The following is a 17,154-nucleotide window of genomic DNA, read 5'->3' as shown; positions in this document are numbered from 1 at the left end:
TTGGCTACCAACTTTGGAGCCCTATAACATTTTTATGAGTAATCCAATATTAATGCAATAATCAGATGAATGTTGAGTAAACTTATCTTTTTTCCATTTGTGTTAATACGTCGCATCAATTCAAAGTAGTCTCAAGTTTGATATTTTCAAGCCGACTTGAATTATTCCTACAAAATAAAAAACGAAAAAAAATATTATTTAAGTGCTCTACAAAATTCCCAAACGAACGGTAAAAAAAGGAAAAAGACGATAAAAACGCATTTCTCCATCAAACCAACGTTATGCTCTGTTTCCGCACCGTGTAAGCATACACTAACCCGTAGGTGGGTTTGTTTATATTTCGGAGGGTTGGTTCGTGGCTGTCAGTGGCTTCATTGTTCAAACAAAATTTCGACTCCGTTCGAGACGGAGGTGAACCTCGCGGGTGGCTCGCGCGTTCTGCTACAACGGCGTGTGCGATAAGTGTGTGTGAAGAGATTTACACGGCCGGTGGTGGGTAAAGAAAACCCGTTTTTCTGAGTCACAAGCCGCTCGGAACGAAGTGAAGAAGTTTCTTGAAGAAAAACACCCGACAGGCACAAACCGCGAGACAATCAACAAGTGATATAGGCAAAGTTCTTCCCTGCGGTCACGAAAGTCACATCCTTTCTCGCTCAGATTAGCCGTCGAATTGTCGGTTTTCGGTTCCGAATTTGTTTTAGGCTTTTGTGTGTAAAAGTGCATATATGTGAAGCAATTGTTCCTAGTGGTTGATGTTGAGTGAGCGAATGAGTTTGTGTTTCTGTTTTTGGTATAAATGAAGCGCTATAGTGTTCAGTTTTCTGAAATTATTTACTCAGTGATAGGTTCTGGTGTAGTGTGTCCCGTTCGTCTTTAGCTTCCCTCGCCCCATCGCCGTACCGGTTCCATAACAGGGTTTAGTTTTGCTCATTGGAAATTCCAACGCTTCCTTCGACAGGTGTTATGGTAATTACCCATTCAATGCGCTTGTGCATCCGTCCTTGAAAGAGCCAGGAGAGAAAGGAACTATTGTAGCAACATCACACAACCACTCACACATACACACAAATCGTTGAGGCTGCATCTCGCAAAGAAGCGGCACATTCAACAGCATCCTTATCGCAGTAACGTTGGAGCAAACGTAAACAATAACGACGGGAATAAATACACGGTCCCTATATGCTCGGATGCTGTGTAGAGTGAGAGGCGATAGTCAGCCAGCACCCCAAACATCAGCCACCCGGTGGTTGCTACGATTTTGTTGATAGAATTCTGAACATCTGCCAAATAACACACGGCCTGCTCGATTGTAGGAACAGGCCCTGCCTCCGAGACTGATCGAAATGTCAAGCAGCTGAATTGGATCGAATTTTATTTCATTTTTGTTTTGCCCAACGACGAAGAAGGAGGAGCACAGAAAGGAATTGGCAACATTTCCAGCAAACAAGTCAGAATTCAGAAAAACCCGGAAGTCGGTTGCCCCGATGATTGTGAAGGACGCAAGGAACGCATCTCGTTGCTACCGTAGCTGACCCCGAGTGAGCAAAAGCCAAGAGTGGGTGCATCGAGAGGTGACATCGTTACAGTTAACCGGGAGAACGGAAGAAGGGTACGCAGAGCAGCAGGATGTTCTTTCGTGGCGGACTAAGCATCCGGCGCAATCTGTACACACGCGTCGGGCTAGTGCTCGTGCTCGGGCTGTTCGTGTTGTTCTACTTCAAGAACCTAAACGGTTCCCCGAATTCCCTCGGGAGTTCGGGCCTCGAGCAGGTAAAACCGTTGCCACAGATTGGGCAGCACGCGAACGGGTTGGAACTGTTGGCGGCCGCCGAAGCAGCCGCTAGTGGTGGTTCCCTCAACAAAGGCAATCTGCTGCCAGTGCAGACGGGCGATGCCCTGTTCGAGCGGTTGGTGCTGGCTGACCTTGCGAAGCAGCGGCCCGGGCTCGGCAACAATGGGGAAGGGGTGGAGCTGACCGGTGATGCAAAGGAAATTGGCGAAAAACAGCTTGCCACGATAGCGCTCAACGAAGAGCTGAGTGAACATTTGAGCTACAATCGCACCCCGCCGGACGGACGGCATCCGGCGTGCAAGCGGAAACACTACGATCTGGCCAGCCTGCCGTCGACCAGCGTCATCATCATCTTCTACAACGAACCGTACTCGGTACTGCTGCGTACGGTGCACAGCGTGCTGAATACGGCCGATGGGCGGCTACTGCGTGAGATCATTCTGGTCGACGACGGTAGTACGAATGTGGAGCTTAAGGGAAAGCTTGACTACTACGTCCGGACACGGCTCCCGGCGAAGGTGAAGGTGCTCCGGCAACGACAACGGTAGGTGATGATGGATCCGGACAAGAATACGCTAACACACGCACACATACACAGATAGAGTGGCGAGCGCACGCGCTTTGAACGGCTGGACACGTATCGCGTGGTTTGCGCACGATGTTGACTCATTTCTGGTTCCTCGCATACACACGCTTTTAGTTCCGGGGGTTTTTTAGTCCACGTTGTGGTGCGTGATGTCAATTTATCTTCGTTTTTTCGTGTGGTTCTGTACACCAAAGCAAGCGTGGATTGGCGATTGGATTCTCCGTCCGTTGTTGATTGTTTCCGTTCTTTTCCACGTCACCAGGGCGTGGAGGGCCACTGGAACGTTTTTACCCCCTTACAACCACCCGAAATGGTCAGGGCAGTGTCGGCATCGGTGGCAGGTTGTTTTATGTTAGCTTGATGTACTTTATTTACGTCTATATCCATCTTTAACACGATCCGATTGGTTCTGCCCTTCGTTTCTGACACGTGTGTCTAAGTAATGTTCGAAATACCACTTTTTTAAGACTTCAAATAACGTAAAATAATGGGATAATGCTGTGGAAGAGACGATAGGAGTGCTGAACTTCACACGCCAAGATCGGGGATCGATTACCCATCAGGACCGTTCTTTGGATTGAATGCCCAACTACGTAGTATCAATAAGTCTTGTAAGCCATTGGATGGCCGACATTAGGGAATTAGCAGTTGTCGTCAAACCAAGAATATTTTAAAAGATTTTCTTGAAATTTTTGTATATTTATTTATGATAAAAAAATTGGGCTAAAATATGGGTACTGTTCCCACAATGCCCAATTGCTCCAAAGTTCATCAACTTCTAAATGTACCATTTCCCACCCCAAATTGCATCGAGTTCTCAGTTCTTTTCACCACCAAAAACCACATCCAAACACAGCGTTCGTCTCTTCGTGCGTTGGCAATGGGCCAAGTCTTTAGCTCGTTTTTATTCTTCTTTTACGGGACAACAAAGTGTGGCTTCCAGTGCGCTAGTTGTGGCTTGACTTGCTGGCGTGAAGCAGCGAAAAGCAAAAGATCAACGCACACGACAGCGGGCGCTGCTGTATGTAAGGGCGTGCGTGGTTAAACCGTAGGGAAACGAGGCCTTCTCCAAATGTTTGCTGTTGCCTCAGCACGTCTAGAATAAACCGAGCGAACGAACGGAACGGGTATACCGTTTCGGGCCACTGGCCACAACAATGATCGTCGACTGCCCTTTTGGTCGACTGTTGTGAGCTTCTTTAACGCTTTGGTAATCTGCCTTTACTTCTCCTCCCCAGGCCTACAACCTGTGGCTCCCTACGAAGGGGTAGCTTACAACAAACCCTTGCTTAATGGAGCTAATTTTCTTGCGCCAACCACGCGCGCTAAGGGTACGCGATCGGGATTCGCGGAGCTCGCTTGCGGTGAGATCGAGAGTGGTGGAAGCAGGGCGAATTAAAAACCCGATAAGATAAACATTTACTGCCGGTGTTAAGCAATTGTTGGCAATGGTTGAATTGATTATTCGCTGCAGCTCCCGTGGTCGGGGTGTGAGTTTGGATATTTATCGATACTTCCTACCGAACCTAATTCCGCTTTTTTCAATCGAACAAGCTTCTGTTCACAGCAATCACTAAACAGTAATTAATTATGGAGTAAGATTAAGTGGCTGCAACTTTAAAAGCTTTTAGTTGTAATATGCATGAATGTTTGTTTTTGTGTGGAATGGAATTAAAATGCAATTAAATTATAGCAATTGTAGGTATTCATACCATAATTCGGTATACTCTATTATTTTTTGTAGCTGAGGATGATAGTTTATTGTCCCATTCATCTAACAAATATAACTCAAGAAGTGCAATAAAGTGTGCCATGATCGAGTATAAAGCGATACATTTGATTACAATCCAGAAAATTAATTAATTAGGATCGATCCGGTGGTGAGGTGACACTGGTGGCAATATCCACACGGCAGGAAAGGATTCAAATCCCATTCGGACCGTTCTCCCTTTTGCGTTCTTCCCTAGTTGGTAGTTGGCTTTCCAACTACGTGGTATTGGACAGTCTAGTAAGCCATTTAATGGCCGGCGTGACCTAGAAGATCGTGTCACACCAAGAAGAAAATTTATCTTTGATTTCTTCCAAAAAAAACGCGGTTCTTTGAATAATCCTCAATACGCAGTTATGTTTCTGACATACATAGCTCAGTATTAGTGATTTCTTAGGAGGCTACAGTGCCATATGCAGTTGTGTCAACACTGGCTGGAATCCGGCCCCTTTTAACCGTTTTTATCCCTCTACAGAAGTAGACAGATATTGTAAGACTCGAAGCAGCTTTAGCCGGCGATCATGATAAGCTTCTCTTACTTCCAACTCTGCCGCCCAAGGGATTCAATTTATATTGGGAAGATATCTTTGATCGAAGGTTCTCCAATTGCTTAGCCATAGCTGTTACAAATTCATTGATCATTTTGAATTGAAGTTGACGACGGCTATCGAAATGGCTTACTAGACTCACATGTTCCACGTAATTGGTTAGTCAGTCCTCACTACGGGGGGACGGTCCGGATGGGATTTGAACCACGGTTCTGCCGCGTAGAGACAGGTGCCGCTGTCGCCCCCAAATTAATTGATAATGTATTTTTCTTTCTGCATTTTCTTTTCTAGCATAAAAGGCCATTCAATAAAAAAGTAACAGCGAAACTCAGCAATTAAAATCTATTGTTTGATTTTGTTACTGGTTTGAGGCTGTTAGCAGGTCGAAATTGTTGATCTTCTCCCTTAATGATCTCGCATCAGTTCATTTATATTACCAATTTGTGCCACTAATTCCTCTTTTCCAAACAAGGCCCCACATAACTTGTACTTGATCTTATTTGCAAAACTATTTCATTGGTTTCCCTAACACCCGTTTTCCTCTCAACATACAATGTTTTTTTTATGGTATGTTTTTACAGCTCTTATCAATCATTTCGGTTTTGATGGAACGCTCGCTTCTTTCATCATTTTTCACTTCAGCCATGTAAAACGCGCATATCCCAGGCAGAGGCTGTAAGCAACTATTCGGTACAGATTTTTAATCACTATCTACAATCAAGCACGTGTGTTTTCCTTTCAATTTCCCCGACTTTCTTTAGCGAAATGGTTCGAATAGCTGGAAAGGGAGATTTTATCGCCCACCGATCAAACATACCCGGCCCCACGCTTACGACAGGAAGTGTAATAGAATATTTTTTTCTTTTTTCACCCATCGTAAAGGGGGAAATTATGATTCGTTTGAAAAAATGAAAAATAAACTAATACGTCCAGTATGCTTCGAAGCAGCTATTGTTCTGGTAATGTCCGATCTACAACACACAAACAGAGCACGATCATACCTCTTCCCATACCAAACATTCGAAATTTTACAAAGCATTGAAAGCAAAGGCATAAGTCTGTATCTCCACGAAAAGAAACCAACTTCCCCCCTTTTAGATGGTCCCCACTGGTCCAAGCAAAGGCAGGGCAGAAACCAACGATCGCCAGTGAAAGTGTTCACTAGCGTCTTTTTGTTGGTGTCGTTTCGTGATTCTTCATCCCACCCGTGATTGCCTCCACCTTAGTCTTCCTGATGCAGGAATGAGGGTCATGGTGAAAATTATCAATAATTTACACACAAAGCTCCTCTAGTCAGCATCAGGGAGGTCGCTTCGAAGCAGGAAAAGGAAGGTTTTAAAAGTTTCTCCAAAAGCTGGCTAAACTCCCGTACATTCACGGTTTGTGTTTCGTACGGGAGCGTAATATTCGAACGGAAATTATTGTTTTTATGCTTTCGCTCGGTGCCGATTCTTCGGTAGCACAATGATGCAGCAGTACCCCCATGGGATGTGTGCGTGTTTCAGGTGCTTTTTTTGTTGTTGTTAAATTAGGTATGCGCTTAATTGATCGACGACGCACGAAAAGAGTAAACCGTTTTGTTAGATTCAATTGCTGTTTCTTATAATTAGATGAGATTCCATCTTTTTGCCGACTAGCTTAACAGATGCTTAACGTGGGGTAGATAAGTGATCTTCTGGATTTTCCTTCTAAAAATTCTAAAGAATTTTTATTTAAAATTAATCCACAAGGCTTGGAAGCAAATCTTGCGGTGAGAAAGCTCAGCACGGAAAAGCTTTTGCAGATCATTTTTGTAAGCAGCCACCCTATTGTTCGAAAGGAAAAACCTCCACTACCTTCACATAGCGTTCGTTTTGAAGCTCTTTTTTTGTTGCCAATTTTCTTCACGACATATCCCCTTCAACCATGGCTTTAATGAGCCCAGCCCACTCTGGTGCAATGCTTAAAACTGACCTATGTGAGGCTAGCCACGGAATTAGTGGTCAAATTTCACCTTCAGCAGCTCTGGCATGGCTGCAACTACGGCCAAATAGACGTGTCAGCCGTAAGGTTGGTGGTATTAGCCGGTGGGGGGGGGGGGGGGGCTGGCCCAAAACGGCTGCACCGGTCGCTTCTTCTTTACGCACGGTTGAATTTGGACAATTCCTCCTTGGATGTAACTACCCCACCCGGAGGACAAAGGGGGAGGGCCATCATTTCGCGTACGATGATGCGGCACGTTTCTGAAGAAAAATGGTAGTTTAGCGTTGCACTTTCACTGCATGCACCGTTGTTGTTTTTGGTGAGCTTGAAGGTACTTCTCCGCATGCAATGACGACAATCCACTCCACAGTCTACAGCAGTAAGTAAAAAAAAAAGCACTCGCACTGTTGTTGCACTTTTGCTCATCAAATTAACGACAGTTCGCATTCACCAAGGTAAGGTGGTGCAACAACAAAAAACGACAAAAGGTTCACTTTTTTTTTGGGAAAATGTCACATGAAAAGATACCCACGTACCGGTTAATTTAAATGGGTTTTTTTGTGGGCTTTACTACTTCTGGAATCGTTGTCAGCACACATTCCATTTTTCCCACAATTGCTTGATATCAGCCACCCTTGGGGCGGGGTTTTTTTTTGGTGAGATGGTCCTTGTGTCGATGAATGAATTATTCAACAAAACATTAGCAGTTGAACCAGCTTGGTTGGCCGTTTGGGAGCCAACTTTGCTCGATTTAATGCTCCGATTGTGCTTGTACCACGATGGTAATTCGTAGAGGAAATAATAGTCATACACTACTATTGTGGCATGTAGCAAAGCACTAGCCTTTTTCTTGTGTTACTCAATCTTTCTTCTTCGAACCGTGCAGTCCATTGCGGTAAGGTTATGGTCATCGTGAAGGAAAGCACTTACCATCGCGATCATTGTGGTGTTATCACGGTGCATGAACGTGCATATGGACATGAAAAAATGTTTTTGACAACTTTTGGGGTTGTTAGCATTTCTACCTGTAGTTTTTAGTCTTTAATTCTTGAGCCGGATGTATGTTTTCCCCCCCTATAACATTTATTCCTCAGTAGAAAAGAACGTGAGGTTGTGATACTTGTGGGCTAGCTGCCTGTTCTTTGAAACGTGACATGAAAGGCTTGGTAGCATTTTTATTTTCTAAGAATGTGAGCCTAGTTTTTGCTAGAGTTAAGAGATTTCTTGATTTCTCTTTAGTTATATTTCACAGTACGTTTGATCCATCTTCTGCTTGCGTCTTCATTCGATCTATATCCAATCGTTCATTACTTACATATCTTATCACTTATCAGCCACGCCTCCGCTGTCGGTGTGGACGGCCTAAAAAGGACTTTCTGAGCTGCTGCGTCCGGTGCCATGCGTATAACATTGGCCAGCCCATTGGGCCCTGGTGAGCCTAATTCGCTGCACGACGGTGAGGTCGTCATACAGTTCGTACAGCTCGTCGTCTCTTCTCGAACGCGGCTAAGAGGGCTGTGTCTGTTTTGGACAGGGTCCATGCCTCAGAGCCGTATTAGAGTACTGGGTCTATAAAGTTACGATACAGTCCCAGCTTCGACCGTCGCGACAGGTTTTTTGAGGTGAGATGTTTCCTCAGGCTGTAGAATAACTGGCTAACGGCCAGCATCCTAGCGCACAACTCCGTCTCTGTGCTGTGTTTTCGGTACTGGCTTTTGATCCGAGATAGGTGAAGTTTTGGACGACTTCAAATTTGCGGTCACCTTTCCGTACATCAACCCCACATAGATCCCATGGTGCCACCATCAATTTGGTTTCTTGTCTCGTTAATCTGCAATCCGAGGTTTTCTTTCGCCTGGTCGATCCTCTGCTGGGAGCCGCCTGGGAGAGTCGCAGACCAATGACGTCTATATCGTCAGCGTTTGCCAGGATCTGGGTTGACTTATAGAAGATGGTCCCCGAAGTCTCCACCTCCGAGTCACAGATGGCCCTCTCTAGCGTCAAGTTGTATAGGAGACAAGCAAGCCCATCTCCCTGACGCAAGCCTTTGGTGGTAGCAAAGAGGACCCTGAGAGTTTTCCATCCGCCTTCACCTAGCATGTGACGTTGGTCATGGTCATTTTAACTCCAAGGCCTGATCAATTTGGTCGGGATTCCATAAAAGCTCATGGCTTCGTTAAGTTTTACCCTGGCTATGCGATCATATGCGGCCTTGAAATGTATGAAGAGATGGTACGTGCTCAACTGCTGTTCAGCCATCTTCTCCTAGATTTGCCCCATTGTGATCGTTCATTAGATGTGCTTATTTGTCATCCAATAAATTGAATTTTGAACCAAAAAAAATAAAATTGGTCCGGTAGTAGAGGGGAGAGAGACGCCAGTCTTCACATGGCCGGACTGAGGACTGACTGTCCAAATACGTGGTATCAACAAGTTTTATTAGGTCATTCGATGGCCGGCTTGCTCTTGTTGATGAAGGTCGCTTAAGCCAAGAGGAATAATGCAATTGTAGAATTCCTTTAAGCGGAATATCACAAATAAACAGTAGAATATTGCTAGAATTTTACATTTTCTAGAGGTCGAATTTTCAAGTTTGCTCTCAGTTTTGGTTGAAAGAAGCCTTTTCAACTAATTTTTGTATTCAATATTTTCACATATTAAGGCTACACTTTGCTGCAATAAGCAAACTAATGGATGAACTTTTTCATTCTGCCGTTTGAACAGAGCAGGACCAAACGCTTACGAGAAATTCCATAGCTGATTGCAATTTTCTACAATCGAGTATCAAATTTCACTTAAATGATTGCAAGATTCCCCTGCATGGTTGCAAAGTTCCATAATAAGCTCACCACTATCCTACTATCAGTTATTATTATTTTTTTTTTATTCATAAGGGACGGCCAGGCCGTATTGCTCTACTATCAGTTAAAAGAATAACAAAAAATCCAATAAATGGACCGAAATTCTGTAAGTGAGTCAACCGGCTGGCTTATAGACACCCATTCACAGCAACGGTTAACCACGCCGACGATAATTCCTTCTGCACACACCACGAATTCAAAGACATGCCCCGCAAAAGACTCTGGAGATAGCTTGCACAAGCTTTCGATCAACTAACCATCCCGCCCACCCACCAATGCCTTTTCCATCGAGTTCCTTCTCATTATAGCCACATTGGTGAAGCGCAAGAAGAACAAGACGGTGAGCTGAAGCATAAGCATAAATATTTAAATTTCGGTACCGACGTGAACTCCACCGCCTTTTCCCCCCTACCAACCGAATCTGTATGTTTTCGCCTCTCATCACACACGCACACGTTGTCGTTGAAACCGGTCCTCCATAGAAAATGAAACTGTGGGTTCAATTTTTGGTGGAATTGCGGTTTCTTCACCGTGCTTTTTACACGACGAGACAACCGTTCTATGTCGGTTGTCTGATCCTCTTCACCCGTACACACGAAGCTCTGGCGGTTCCGCTGCACTCGGAACGAATTCGATCACGACGATCACTTGAATCCCCCTTCTCGGGAGGGGGCTTTCGATGCCAAACATTTTTGTGCCAGATGATGACAGCAGCTTGTGGATGCATGGCGATGTGTTTGAAAAAGGTTACGAACATCTCCCAAAAAGTCGATCGCCTTGAGCTTTGCTGATCGAGTTTTGCTGTCTCCACGTGTACACGTTTCACGCATTTTTCTTTGGCGGCTTATGCTTTTGAGTGTCTTTGAGTATGAAGCGCTGGTAAATGCACACTCATACATTTACATAATTATTGTCAACTAAGCTCACGGATCAAGATTACTTCATTAAGACATACATTTGGGGCTTTTCGTGTCGAAATTGTGGTTGAACAAACGGGTAAGGTTTGCGGCGGCCACGTTTGAACAGCCGTCGATGCGTTTGAACAGCAAACGCATCGACGAATGGGTTTGCAGCATTCTCCGTATTCAAATGCAGTGGCGAATTGGAAAAGCTTAAGACCAAGTTGAAGGAAATGGTTAAATGTGCGGGTTGGAAAACTCTATTTTGACTTTCAATTTTAAATGCATTTTAAATGGACAATTTCTGTAAAGACGCTATGAGATGTTGAGAAATAATCTTCAAATACGTTTCTTTTAAATTATATTTTGACGCCTTTCTTTATATGTTTGGTCTCGCCCCATGGTTTGTTTTTTTTACGATTTTTTCCATATTTTTATTTATGATTCGTAGTTTTCTTACGAATTCCCAGATATGTTCGTCCCATTGTTTCTTTAACCGTCTCCCAAATTGGTTTGAATTTTGGGGCGTAAAGTTTTTCGTTTTATTTTTACAATAAAACAAACACTTGAGTAAATATTATGAAAATTTTTTGCAGTAAGTTAAAAAGAATGAAACAGCACCGATAAAAGAACAGTCTTTTAATTATTTTTGCATATTTTTAGCACACACTTTTAATTTGTTTTTTACTAGGTGGAAAATTCCTGCTTGTAGCTTATCATTACATTAACATTTAGGAAGAATTTACTCTTGTTTTGGTACAATTGACTGTGCAAAATTCTTAACGAAGCAAAAACAGCTAATTATTTTTTAAAAATTTATTTAGTTTAAGTAATAAGGCTCGATGCCGTATTCTCAGACCTTCTTTGTATAGAAACTCAGAGAGAAACTTTGTATATCAAGCACGAGAACAATGTACATTTAAAGACTCATATTACTTAATAAATTTTCTAGTTCTAAAATTCAAAACCTTGAAAATTTATTTAAAAAAAAACATTAGCAATACATTAATTGAAAATGCTTGGCAAGGTCGAAAATTGTTCCTCAAGAATTGTAGTGCTAAGACAACTTGCATGGCTACATTGAAACACAAACTGTGGGCTTTTCCTCGATGGCTAATCGTGAAGCCCTCTTAACTGTTTCACCTCAAAGCTGCAACTTCTACTGCATCAAATCGCTCTATGTCTACTAATGATCCGACCGGCAAGATACGCGGTTTCATTTCATGCCACGTCAACTTCGGACGTTGCGGAATGCATTCTCAACCGTTTGGCATATGAAGGTTTGTGTTTTTTTCTTCTCTTCTTCCCTCTTGACTTTTGCACACCCCAATACTACGGATCACAATGTACGCGGAGATGCTGCTAGAAACAACAATCAATCATCCGGCTCCCACTGTGGGGTCGACGACGCGCGTCGATCCGTAGCTACTGTGTTGCAATCGAGAGATCGAGGCACGATCATATGCCGCACTACTATTTATCGCCTTCCCATGCTTCAAAATTCATCTGTGACTCTGTGACGATCAACACATGTCTGTATACTGTTGCCCTTGTACCCTATTCAAGCATGGGTGACATGAGTTGAGTTGATGAGTGGTTGTTCTACTAGAATATGGCACTTCTTCTGCACTGTTGCGGAACTGTCCTAAAACTGTGCGAGATGTAGCCTCAGCATACGACTGCATCCATCGGAGTTTGATGTGGAACCGGTCCACACGGATGAATGCTGTGATGTGTCTTGAATCTGTCCAGCTTTCTAGATGTGCTGTTTTTTTCAACGACGGCGGCGGGGAGGATAAAGGACGACGCTGAGGGTAGAATTTGCATACCAACGACCACAACCGGTGCGGCAAAAGAGAAAGCTTAACCACCTCAAAAAGCAGAAGAGCAAGCTCGCCCTTTCTGCCTCCTGTCCTGGTCTTTCTCCCGAGAAAGTGTCCGAAAACGCAGAAGGCGAAAGAAGCGCGTTCCCCGCGTGTTCTGTGGTGAATGTGTATATACGTGTGCCAAGGTTAATTATGCCAACCACATCAGCGCTCAGTATCATCGAATCGGGCACAGGAGACTGACACGGAACACACAGATCTACAGCTCCAACTAGTGCTCTAAATGGCGAAAAAGATGGTGGTGTATCCCGCCAATATCTTGCCGTCAGTTTGTTGGTTGATAAAATGTAAATTTTTAGTACCGATTCGAGCTTCAAACTTGTTTGGCGACTCGTCGATAGATAGACAAGTGAGGACTGATGAAAGGTAACAGAGTGTGAGAAACTTTGAACGTCATTTATGGGGTCACTTTCTACTAACTGCAACTACTATTTTGGTGGTAAGACGAGTAAAGCAGCCACATGAAGTGACAACTTTATAGACAGCTCAAACGTTTCGATTTTTTTTTGTTATTAAATTATCTTTGCTAATTACAGCAGAACTGCACAAGAGTTCGTGTGCACTGGCGACACTCGTTAACCGTCTACCTTCTGTTTTAGCGATAAAGCATCTCAGATAAAATGCAGATTAACGAATTCAATATCTTCAAATGCGTCAAACAATAGTTGATTTGCGATAAAATGTGGCTTTTTTCGATTTTTTTTTAAATACCAAAACTCGCACGTCATACAAGCTGCGTGGGACGAGAATTCCACACTGATATAAAAGTGTTCTTGTCAAACTGAATCCTACAATGGATTCAATTTGATGTGATGTGATGATGTTGAAATGGACGAACTTTTAATGGCGATGAAGATCAAACAAATCATGTCAAGAACAATTCCACAAGAATAGTGTCGAAAAATAGTTGGCGATCAGTTGATACTGCGTCCTTGCATGGATTCGAATATGTCCTCGGTTTAAAGACTGTCCAAAATTTTGATTGGTCAATAGTGAAGCTCTAACAAGCCACCTTTTCTGAACGATCCTCAGAAGACTCGAAAGTCATCACTTTCGATGGGGATGTGGTACAACAATGATGATCGTGTTGAGGATCAACATATAAGTAAAAACTCTCCGACTCAATGACCAAAGTGTCTTTCTAATCAATTTCTAATGCATTTAGGAACCTTAAAAGCCCTTGGATGTTCTTGTTTCTATCCGGTAGGGTAACCGTCTCTTCATCTCCATCTGTTTTACTCAATAATAGAGCTTATTTTAAATTTTATTCCAAGATTTCGGTCAACAACGCGTGTGTTGACTTACTACAAACTACACAAGGCATTTTCTCCTTTTATTTTGTCTTATACCGGACATACTCGGTTGCAAGGAAAGAAATCAGAGACAAAAAGACAACGGATACTTGGGTGGATCGTTAGAAACCCTTAAAATCAGTTTGTTTAATGCATACCTTATTGCACCCATATCAATCATTGTAAAAAAATATGATAAGTAGATAGGAAAAAATGGATCACTTACCATTACGAATCCGTGTCAGTTTTTTATTGCATCCCTTGCAATACAATATCCCGCTCGTTGACCAATTAAATCATCCTCAGCACGGTTTAACTTTTATATATGCCTAACCGAGAACATGAGCCTCACTTTCATACTGGATATATTTTCTCCCTGGCATCTCTCGGGGGAACGAAAAAAAAACGGGGAAAAGTCCATAACTGTGGCATCTCAAGTTCAACTTGTCCTAGGATCATCGTTATTGCACCATTTGCAAAACCACCGAGTCGGAGGCGTTCAAGCGTTATGGCCGTTAAGTAGCTCGTTCGGATTGGATGTCAATTGGCAATTGAGTATCGATTTTAAATGGTCCGCTCTGCCCATGCCAGGAACCGTGACACATTGAAACGAGTTACGTTGCAGTTATTGTTGGGTAATGTATTTGATACAGAACGTTTTTTTTTTTAAATTAATTAGGCCAATCAATATATAAAAGTGTTGTTATTGTAATGGCTGTACTCCAAAACAACCTTATCATGATGGTTGTTATCATGAATCCATCCATTAGCACCCGACAAAAGTAATTTCCTTGCTGTTTGTTACCAGCTAAGTGCATTTTAACAATGTAACACATAATCCAGTTCATTAACCATTAATAGCAATTTACATGCTTTCCTTAATCATTGTGCGTTACAGCCGCAAGTAATATGACTTGTGATGTGAATACATTAGCCAATAAAAAGACCTAGATCGCAATTTATATCGCATTATCATTTAATAGAAGAGCGACTTCATGCTGCTGCTGTTCGTGCACCGTGGACAATTTGTACTTGTGAAGGCAATTTTCTTCCCCACGAGTTGGTTGGAGGATTCCCAGAGGATCCAAGCGGAAAAAAAGTAATCAAAAATTGCAACGAATTTGCTGCTCACTCACACACTAATCTACTAATTTTGCTTGCATTCTTCTTGCTGTTGCTGCTGCTGCTACTGCACTATGCATAAATGAAAAGAGTGGATTGAATCATTAGCAGATCTGTGGAAGCGAAACAGCTACCCAAACAAACAAAGCAAAATGTCTGAATTTATGTCACCTTTAGCAACTCCCCCATTGGAAAGCATAGCAGGAAACAACAATGGGAAAAGGGAAATTAATGGAACTCTATCTCTCGATGCTGAAGAGGCAGTTTCCCGGGTCTGATGAATCGTTCTGTTTCCCGCAGAGGCGCGAACTTGTTGCCAGCTGAGTCTTTGTACCAAAGACGGCCAGCAAAACCTTGCCCTCCCCTGGTTGCAACGCGGAGTAGTACAGGAGATTACATAAATTCTGTTATGCGAAAAGTGGCATGAAATTTAAGATGCATCGAGCGATATTTATTGCTGCCTAAGCCGGGCCAGTCCGGGTCGGAGAGAGTTATAGCGTTAAGGAAGGCCGCCTTCCTTTATGGGTTTTATCTTCAGAAAATAAAATGAAACAATAGACTGCCGTTTCTTAAAGTCAAGCGTTGCCAAACTCCGTCTGCCTGTTTGTTAATGTGTCTGGGACACGATGTGTGAAGCATTTCGGGCCGGATACTTAAAGATCTTTGAATGGGTTGTTTCGTAAAGTTTAACGTAAATTTACGATAATTAATTTTTTTCATTTTCTCTCTCTCTCTCTCTCTCTCTCTCTCTCTCTCCCTCTAGTGTCGGATTAATAAGGGCACGGTTAGCTGGTGCCCGGTTGGCAAAGGCCGATGTACTAGTCTTCCTGGATGCGCACTGTGAGTGTATGGTGCAGTGGCTGGAACCGCTGCTCGAGCGGATCAAGGAATCGCCCACGAGTGTCCTGGTGCCGATCATCGATGTGATCGAGGCGAAAAACTTTTACTACAGCACGAACGATTACAACGATTTTCAGGTATGTATTCACTCAAAAGGAGTTGAAAAAAAACTGACGATATATCGATCCTCGGTCGTTTTAGTGACTGGTTAAAACATGTCTTCCTCCTGTTTTGTTTTCAGATCGGTGGATTTACCTGGGACGGTCACTTCGATTGGCATGATGTGACGAAGCGTGAGCGTGCACGCCAGAAGCGCGAATGTCCCGAAAAGGATCTGGAAATCTGTCCCACGTACAGCCCAACCATGGCCGGTGGTTTGTTTGCGATTTCGCGCGACTACTTCTGGGACATTGGCAGCTACGATGAGCAGATGGATGGTTGGGGTGGTGAAAATCTCGAAATGTCGTTCCGCGTGTGGCAGTGCGGTGGTACGCTGGAAACGATTCCCTGCTCCCGTATTGGGCACATTTTCCGCGACTTTCATCCTTACTCGTGAGTGTTGTATTGGGAAGGTGAATAAAACGGATAATGGTTTAATTAATGCTGTGTTATATGTTAACAGCTTCCCTAATGATCGTGATACGCACGGTATCAATACGGTACGGATGGCGATCGTCTGGATGGACGATTATGTAGAGCTACTTTATCTTAACCGACCAGATCTGAAGGTAAGATGGAAGGACGACTCCTTCTCGCCGTGTAGATAAAAATAATCAATTCTCAAATTTCATTCTTTCAGGATCATCCCGAACTGGGCGACGTAACACACCGGAAGGTATTGCGCGAAAAGCTACACTGCAAAAGCTTCGATTGGTACATGAAAAACGTGTACCCGGAGAAGTTCATTCCAACGCGCAACGTGCTCGCGTTCGGCCGGTTAGCATCGCAGGCGGAAAATCTCTGCCTCGACACACTGCAACAAAATGCCGAAAAACCGTGGAATCTGGGCATCTACACCTGCTTCAAACCGGAAGTATCGGCATCGCAGCTATTTTCGCTCACAAAGCGTAGCGTACTGCGGAACGAGCGTAGCTGCGCAACGGTACAGGCCAGCAAGTCGGAATCGAAGTTTGTGGTAATGATACCGTGCATCGACGATGATGATATCGATGATACGTGGGAGTTTACCGAGCATCGGCAGCTGCGCCATAAACAGTCGGGCTTGTGCCTCGATAGTAGTGATCTGTCGACGAAAAGTTACGTCCATGTGGCCACGTGTCATCCCGGAATCAAAACGCAAAAGTGGGAATTTCAGCATCAGTAATCAGTTACTGAGCTGTGTGGGAATCGGGAAAGATAGATGCATCTTTCTTGTTGTGTATGTGTGTGTGCCGCTCGCTAAGTGGAAATCTTCAATCTATATTACTGTCCATCATCTGGACTGTACTAAACCGTAAGAGTACTTCGACTGGAAGCAAAACAATAATACCTCGTCAAGGTTGATACTAACGTAGCTAATACCAAGCTTAAAACATAGGATATCGCCGTACGTGACATCACAGAAGGAAAGGAATTTGATATCATAGGACTTAGTTCAT

The 17,154-nt window shown here is 43.5% G+C and overlaps 2 protein-coding genes across 3 annotated transcripts in view; one reads left to right on the top strand and one right to left on the bottom strand.

Moving 5' to 3' along the window:
- Positions 1-17,154, bottom strand: part of LOC126562130 (leucine-rich repeat-containing protein 15-like) — a 487,244-nt gene that overhangs the window by 216,603 nt on the left and 253,487 nt on the right. The window lies entirely within an intron of this gene.
- LOC126561859 (polypeptide N-acetylgalactosaminyltransferase 1) lies at positions 1,627-16,880 on the top strand. The gene is made up of 5 exons (XM_050218208.1): positions 1,627-2,336; positions 15,480-15,693; positions 15,798-16,108; positions 16,179-16,284; positions 16,356-16,880. Exons 1-5 carry the CDS (start codon positions 1,627-1,629, stop codon positions 16,878-16,880), a joined length of 1,866 nt encoding a protein of 621 aa, XP_050074165.1.

Source organism: Anopheles maculipalpis, chromosome 3RL (assembly GCF_943734695.1).
Source record: "Anopheles maculipalpis chromosome 3RL, idAnoMacuDA_375_x, whole genome shotgun sequence".
NCBI lineage: Eukaryota > Metazoa > Arthropoda > Insecta > Diptera > Culicidae > Anopheles > Anopheles maculipalpis.
This window is presented reverse-complemented; position numbering and strand designations above follow the sequence as displayed.

What these genes read in the sequence shown, in the direction of transcription:
- LOC126561859 (XM_050218208.1), top strand. Translation starts at nt 1,627, where the DNA reads ATGTTCTTTCGTGGCGGACTAAGCATCCGGCGCAATCTGTACACACGC. An exon ending in CGCGACTTTCATCCTTACTC is followed by an intron (nt 16,109 to 16,178) that starts GTGAGTGTTGTA and finishes ATATGTTAACAG; the next exon opens with CTTCCCTAATGATCGTGATA. An exon ending in TTAACCGACCAGATCTGAAG is followed by an intron (nt 16,285 to 16,355) that starts GTAAGATGGAAG and finishes TCATTCTTTCAG; the next exon opens with GATCATCCCGAACTGGGCGA.